This window comes from Vicia villosa, linkage group LG5, assembly GCF_029867415.1.
Source record: "Vicia villosa cultivar HV-30 ecotype Madison, WI linkage group LG5, Vvil1.0, whole genome shotgun sequence".
NCBI lineage: Eukaryota > Viridiplantae > Streptophyta > Magnoliopsida > Fabales > Fabaceae > Vicia > Vicia villosa.
Genome location: NC_081184.1, coordinates 86,365,227 through 86,372,792, shown reverse-complemented (window position 1 = coordinate 86,372,792; position 7,566 = coordinate 86,365,227). Strand labels below are relative to the sequence as shown.

The 7,566-nt window shown below is 29.0% G+C and overlaps 1 protein-coding gene across 1 annotated transcript; it reads left to right on the top strand.

The window, feature by feature from the left end:
* The first annotated feature begins 3,201 nt into the window (after positions 1-3,201).
* On the top strand, positions 3,202-5,998 carry LOC131601804 (uncharacterized). The gene is made up of 4 exons (XM_058873697.1): positions 3,202-3,420; positions 3,700-3,801; positions 4,579-4,739; positions 5,625-5,998. The coding sequence occupies exons 1-4, from the start codon at positions 3,318-3,320 to the stop codon at positions 5,730-5,732; spliced, it is 474 nt and encodes a 157-aa protein (XP_058729680.1). The 5' UTR covers positions 3,202-3,317; the 3' UTR covers positions 5,733-5,998.
* The last annotated feature ends 1,568 nt before the right edge of the window (positions 5,999-7,566 follow it).

The following is a 7,566-nucleotide window of genomic DNA, read 5'->3' as shown; positions in this document are numbered from 1 at the left end:
CTCTGATACTATCTTGCTGTTCACTTTAAAAGCTATCAAACTTCATCTTCAACCTCACTACATTACTGTTGTAATACTTTAGTGAGTCTAAGCTTAAATCTGTAAGAGAAATATCACAGTTTGTGATTATCGCTTTTAAGAAGCAATTGTAATACTCTTAGAATTTGTTCACATTAAATTGTAAAGGACTAGAGTGATCGGGTTGTGATCAGTATACTCTAGAGAAGTCTTAGAAGGTCTCTAAGCAGTTGTTCCTAGAGTGATCGGGTTGTGATCAGTATACTCTAGAGAAGTCTTAGAAGGTCTCTAAGCAGTTGTTCCTAGAGTGATCAAGTTGTGATCAGAAGACTCTAGAAGACTTAGAAGTTGTCTAAGTGGAAAACCATTGTAATCTCGTGTGATTAGTGGATTAAATCCTCAGTTGAGGTAAATCACCTTGTATAGGGTGGACTGGAGTAGTTTAGTTAACAACGAACCAGGATAAAAATACTTGTGCAAATTATTTTTATCTTACGAGTTTTTGAAACTACACTTATTCAAACCCCCCTTTCTAAGTGTTTTTCTATCCTTCAGAAAATTCTGCAAAACATTTCATGTCATACAGTTCCACTTATTAAAAGTAGGGTTTAAAAGTATGTAAATCAAAGCTACACTTATTAATATATAAATAGGTAAATCAAAATTACAAATCAAATTTTAATATTTCATCTCATACTTTAATGGTCTTAAAAATATGCAAATCAAAGTTATAATTATTAATATATAAATAATATTTTTGAAAAATTATTAAATAAAATAAATTTATTAATTATTTTTTTCAATATGTGTTGTGTTAAAACTTAGAATGGAAAAAATTGTTATATCGTTCATAGTAATGTTTTAAAGTATATTGGAGTGTATTGAAAATAAAATAAATTAAACATTAATTTAGAATGTTTACAATTTTTTAGTTGGAATGTTTTCATTTATTTGCAATAATTTTTTTTTATAGTAATAATATTCTATAATGTAATATATCAAGATAAAAAATAATAGATTATCTTAAATGCCAATGAAAAACTTTGGAATTAATTTTTACGAGTTCCTAATGTAATATATTTAATGTTTATGAGTTCCTAATTTTTTATTCATATTGGTCATATTTTTATCACTAGACTATTTCTTTATTGTTTTTATAAGTTATACGGGGTCTATAATTTAAAAGTTATAAAATAAATTTATTTAATCTAATTAAATTTTATCGAACCATATAAATATATGAGTTGAAGATATCTTTTAATTTGATAAAGTTTCTTAATTTCCTTTTAAAAAAGTGTTGAATACTAATGATTTTTAAAAATATAATAATTAAATATACTTTTGTGAATTTATTTAAAAAGTATTATGGACGGAAAAATCATATCATACATAATATTGTGACATGATATAAGAAAAAAAATATTTAACTCCTTCTAATTTAATATGACTTATTCTTATTTCACATCTAACAAATAAAAGCAAATATTATTTAATATTAAATCTGATTTATCTTTAATGTTCAAAAATTTAATTTTTAAAATATTATTTTAGTTTTATTATTCAAAATTTAGATGGTTGTTGTTATCAAATTTATTTATTTTTTTTTTAAATTTTAGTAATATATTAACCATAATTAAAATTATTATTAAAATATAATAAATTATATTAAAATTTTAATTTATCAAAAAATGTTAGTGATTTTTAGATAAAACGTTATTATTTATATTAAGAAAATGTTATAAATATTTGTTTAGGTAAAAGAAAATGCGATAATTATGATAGAAAAATAAATAAATTTGTTATTAAAAACATAAATTTATCATTCTTTTTTATATTTATCAAATTTTGATGGGGTACTGTCATATTGTAAAATTTGTAAATTTGAAATTTGGAGAACTGTTATATAGTTTAGGATTGGAAAAATGCACTATATATGAGATACCAGCTGTGGACTGTTCATTTTAATGCCTATCTTTTAATTTTTTTTCTGCTGTTTAATATAATTGAAACTAGAGAATCGGTTGTATGGTTTATGATAAGTACGGGTCAATGCTTAAAAAACAAATACATATTATTAACCTATATTTGTAACTATGTGAGTGTTAACCAATTGAAAAATAAATTCAAAATTTACCAATGATAGTTTGATAGACGTGTAATATGAACCTAGATAGGACCAATACGGTAGCACGAGTTTCTTACTAGTTATTTATTTATTAAAATACTCTAAATATTTGTTATTTTCAAAGCATTTTACAAAAAGTAGATAACTTTACCCAAATTTTTGAATTATAAAAATTCAGCTTCAATTTAACTAGATTCTTTAATAGAGTGTTGAATTAGCTTCTCTTATTAATTGATGTGATGAAAAAATTTAAATAACAATGTTTATAAAAAAAATTACATAAAAAACAAGGTTTTCAGAAAATTTACCAAAGTGTCTAGGTTTTGCAGGACCCCCTAGAGTATGCGCCAAACCATTTGGCGCATTAGTATAAATTTTTTTGAATTAGCCAATTCATTTGGCATATATGTGTTTGTGAAAAGTAAAATAAAAAATAAAAAAAATAAAAAAATCCACATTTGCGCCAAACCATATGGCGCATACTCCTAATTTTTGTACTAATGCGCCAATTCATTTGGCGCATACTCCAGGGGGTCTTCAAAACCTAGACACTTTGGTAAATTTTTTGAAAAACTTGTTTTTTTGGTAATTTTTTTTTTTAAACCTTGTTATTTAAAATTTTTTTTCAATTGATGTCATGTCTTCAATTTAACTAGATTCTTTAATAGTGTTGAATTAGCTTCTCTTATTAATTGATGTCATGTCATCATTGCTTACGAGTGGTGTGTTTTGTAAGCATATATGACTATCATTGGTGCTGAATGGAAGCTGCAGAGAAAGTGCAGCAGAGAGTCCACATCCGTTTTGTAAACACATGTTTCGTTCATGAACGGGCACGGTATCCTCCATTTTAGGGAACACACTCAATAACACTGATCCGTCATCATCCTATAAATTTTACGAAATTAAAATAAAATTATAATAAAAAAGGAATTTAATTGGTATATACCAACGGTACTGACAATGAATCACCGCTAAAAGAAGACGTGTTGTTCTTATATAATAATAATTATTATTATATTTAATGATATTTAAAAGACTATAAATATAAAAAATGAGTAATTTTTTGGAGTCATCATAAGATACCAAAAAAACTAAGCAAAAATTTGTCATCGTAAATTACTCCCCGACGAGTGACGAACGCTCCCAAAAACCTCTCCTACTCAAGAATACTATGGAGTTTCCTTCTATTCCCAATCTCTTCCTTCTTCTCTCCTTCTCAATCCTCTTCCTTTCATCTCTTCACGTTCAAGCTAAAGTTACTTTCAAGTATTGCGGTATGTACTTTTCATCCCTCAAAATTAGTACTATTATTTTAATTATTAGGTATTAATCTATTCTCGATCAATTTTAATTTTTACTACTTATATATCTCTTAGTTAATTATTCATCTGCACACCATTTGATTCTGTTGATTTGATTGGATATTTATCTAATTGAGTTTTTGATGCAAAATTGCAGTAGTTTGTTGAAGATAGGTTTTTGTAATTGATGTAATTGTCTATGTTTGTTTAGATTTGTTTTAGGTGATTATGGTATTTTTTTTATCTGTGTAGATAAGAAGGAAGATTATCCTGTCAAGGTGACTGGAGTTGAAATATTACCAAACCCTGTGGTCAGTGGAAACCCAGCCAATTTCAAGATCTCAGCTACCTCTGGTAATCTCTCTAATTTCCTCCAGATTTATCTACTAATAACCGCTAAAAACTCACATACACAACACAAGTATCAGGTTTTGAACCCTGACGATCACATCTAACCTAGCATATCGGCTTCTGTAAGTTGACTTGGGATTTGCGGACTGCATAGTTGTATTTTAATTAAGACAGATTTCAACATCATTTTAAATTATTATCGCACTTCAAATATGTTGTTAATCGTGTTTAGTTTATTTCATGGTTAGTTAGTCTAACAAAGTGAGGCAACTCATTAGCCATCAAATGAACTGAATTAACCACGATTTTGATGGATGTTTAATTATCCAAGTTGTGTTCAAATATACATGACTTCCATGGACTCAAATATACGTAATATATTCATTAACCATGTTTCCCTGTCTAAATATGCACTTGAAAGTTGTGGTTAACGATGTTCACAATCGTAGTTAAATGTGTTTGGTTGATAGTTAATGAGTTGTGAATACGATTCTTTATTTATTAACCATCCACTAAACGTAATTAATCACCAATTTGATGTCAATTTTGGGTATCAAAATAGCACAACTCTCTGATTAAAGTTATAAACCACGGTCATAATCTTTGATATCATTTATCATTTATATCCTTGGAGGACAGTTACAGCATATCATTTATATCCTTGTTCATTCTATTTGTTCCTCGTGCTTAGGGGAGCTTCCTCATCAATCTAACCTTTCACTTATCTATTTTATATTTTTTCTGAATTGAAAATTCAATTTATGTCTATACTTCATGCAGGTAAGGCTCTTTATGGTGGAGATGTGGTAATTGGAGTTTCCTATGTTGGTGTGCCTGTCCATTCTGAAACCATTGATCTATGTCAGGAAGTATCTTGTCCCGTTGCTAATGGAAATTTTGTGATTTCTCACACCCAAACACTGCCTTCAATTACTCCACCGGTTAGTTCCACTTTATCAAATAAACACTTAGTAATGCCTAAGGTTTTCTATAAATATCTTCATTGAAATAGAACTTCGTTTGATATCTTTTTGGACCCCTTGAGCCGTGACACTGAAACTCATTCCGGCATTAAAAACTTTATATAACTCTTTTAGTGCTATATGGCGGCGGTGCCATGGACTTTATGGCAACTTAAAATAGACAATTTTTGGCCTTAGGCCATGGTCCACCATTCGTAATTGATAATACTATGGATGATAGAGGCAACAAGTCAATGTAATGGTTTGGAACTTTGAGTGAATCAATTATTTGTTCTGTTCGTGTAACTTTAGAATCTTCGGTGACTAACAAAGTAATTCTTTGTGGGGGTAAAAACTAAACTCAGAAATTTGATAGTGGTTAGTTTGTGTACTTGTCTTTGGTTGGTATGTTTACTTCAGTTCATGCTACATCTACATTCTTCCGTATTTATTCTTTGACTATGAAGCACAGGCACATACCCGTCGACACTGGTATTAATTTGAGAAAATGGTATAATTCAGTTTAACCATAGGTGCTACTCCAACTTTTTCTTCAATGTATTTGTTCCTTATTTTTTCAACTTTTATTCAATTTTTAGTCCTCAACACCCCATGTTTATGGAATACATTTACACAAATGATTACACATGAATTGCTTTATCATGTTATTGACATTCATGCTTCCATTTTAAGTTCCTTCTAAGGTTCTAAACCCTTTCTTCAAATTTCTGGAATTTTATGAATCTAGTCTAGAAGTACAATCACTTATCATTACCCAATTGCAACTGGTTAGTCAACAATTATGATCTTTTATGGAGGGAAACCTTTTCTATTTTATTTTAACATTACATTAATGTTTTGCAGGGACCTTATGCTCTCAAGATGACTCTGAAGGACGACAAGGGCGATCTGTTAACTTGCATCAAGTTTAATTTTAAAATCGTTTTCGGATCTCTCGTGTCTGACGTGTGAAGTGTTACCCTCTGCATGATTGATCTGGATTAGGGTTGCTTTGCTTTGTTATCATGTGTTTTTACCACTGTAAATGTATTGTGTATCACCTTTCAAGAGTTGTTTCATGACCAGGGCTAATGCTGTCAAATGTTTTAAGTCATATACAGTGACATAACTCTTTATGTTCAATATGGTGAATGATGAATCTTCTTTCTCTGTGAACTTTAGAAGGAGTATTATTTCAATAACTCTAATTCATGCATTATGAATTGGAATCTTCATCATCTTGTGTATCAATATAATCCTTAACACTTAGCTCAAACTGAGTTGAGCCACGTTGATCCACATATTGCATGCTATTATATTGTGAAATTTAATTTTACTACAAAGATAAAATGCAAAAGGATAATTTAAACAATTAAATGACAAAAGACAGTAATTGAATTATAAACAAAAGCAAACAACATCTTGTACTAATAACATCATATTTTAATATTGGATGTTAAAAGTTAATCTTACTGCTAACAAAGAATATCTTACAAAGGGATATAAGATTTCAATTGCATAGCCAACAGACTTCTACTGGTTGTGAATCTCTTGTTACCTCTTAGGTAGGGGTGGCAAACAAACTAGCATCTCTTTCTAGTTTAGGCACGTCTCGATTATCCCCCTTACAGTGGGGTAGTAGACGAGGGTCCCCGTATCCGAGCATATGGCCGCGTGGACATATCTGTAGCCTATGGATATTTCAATATTCATACTCTTACTCGTGTATCTGAGCGCATGCCCGTGTGGACATATCTGTAGTCTATGGATATTTCAATATTCATACTCTTACTCGTTTATCGTATTTGTAATAAAATTAAATCGATTAATAATAAAATATTATATAATTTTTAACCATATTAAAAAAATTAAGGGGGTTATTGTTGAGTTAAAAATGAATAAACATTTAATTAAAATATGTAATAATTTAATAACGATATATTTTTTAAAAATTGATAATTATGTATTTTTATATATAATATAAATGATATTATATAAATATGTACTGAGAGTATGAGATAGAGTGGATAGTAAGATACCATAAATATGTAGTGAGAGTATGAGATAGAGTGGATAGTAAGATACCATAAATATGTAGTGAGAGTATGAGATAGAGTGGATAGTAAGATACTGTTTCTACATTCATATTCGCTTATTTTAGTGAATAATTATCTGTGTCTGTATCTGTACCCATTCTGCAGGTTTTTACCTTATTATTGTGAGCATTTTTTACGAATAACCATAGGATATGAGGCAAATTGCCATCTTTATATATAAATATATATACTAAAAAACATAGGGCAAGATGAAGCAGGACAAATATATTAGAGAGCGATTTTAAAATTTTAATCGTCTAAAAAAAAAGTGCAGACAAAATAGATAGCTCATACACTCACAAGTGCATCAATAAATTTATGGCATTCCTCATGTTATATAGATTAGATTTAATTAAAAATAGGGTTAAATATATTTTTAGTCCCTATAAAATTATCAAACATGGTTTTTAGTCCCTATAAAAAAATATTGACTTTTAGTTCCTATAGAATTACTTTTGCACTCAGTTTAGTCCCTGTAGAGGGACTACATCTGAGTGCAAAAGTAATTTATTTTTTTTGGAAAGAATAAGAATTTATATATTATTCCAAAAACAGTTTATGTACAAAGCGACCCACAGGGTCCAGCAAACAACAACTAAACACCCCTATACAACAAACTCATAGAAGAAGAGGAGCAATATTGCCTCTTAGGATTGGTTTTCTCCACATCCTATTCACAATAGTATCAATGATATCACTATGTATATTTC

Excerpts from the sequence above, each read along its gene's own strand:
- LOC131601804 (XM_058873697.1), top strand. The coding sequence starts at position 3,318 with ATGGAGTTTCCTTCTATTCCCAATCTCTTCCTTCTTCTCTCCTTCTCA. Across the intron at positions 3,421-3,699 it reads AGTTACTTTCAAGTATTGCG|ATAAGAAGGAAGATTATCCT; the intron begins GTATGTACTTTT and ends TTATCTGTGTAG. Across the intron at positions 3,802-4,578 it reads CAAGATCTCAGCTACCTCTG|GTAAGGCTCTTTATGGTGGA; the intron begins GTAATCTCTCTA and ends TACTTCATGCAG.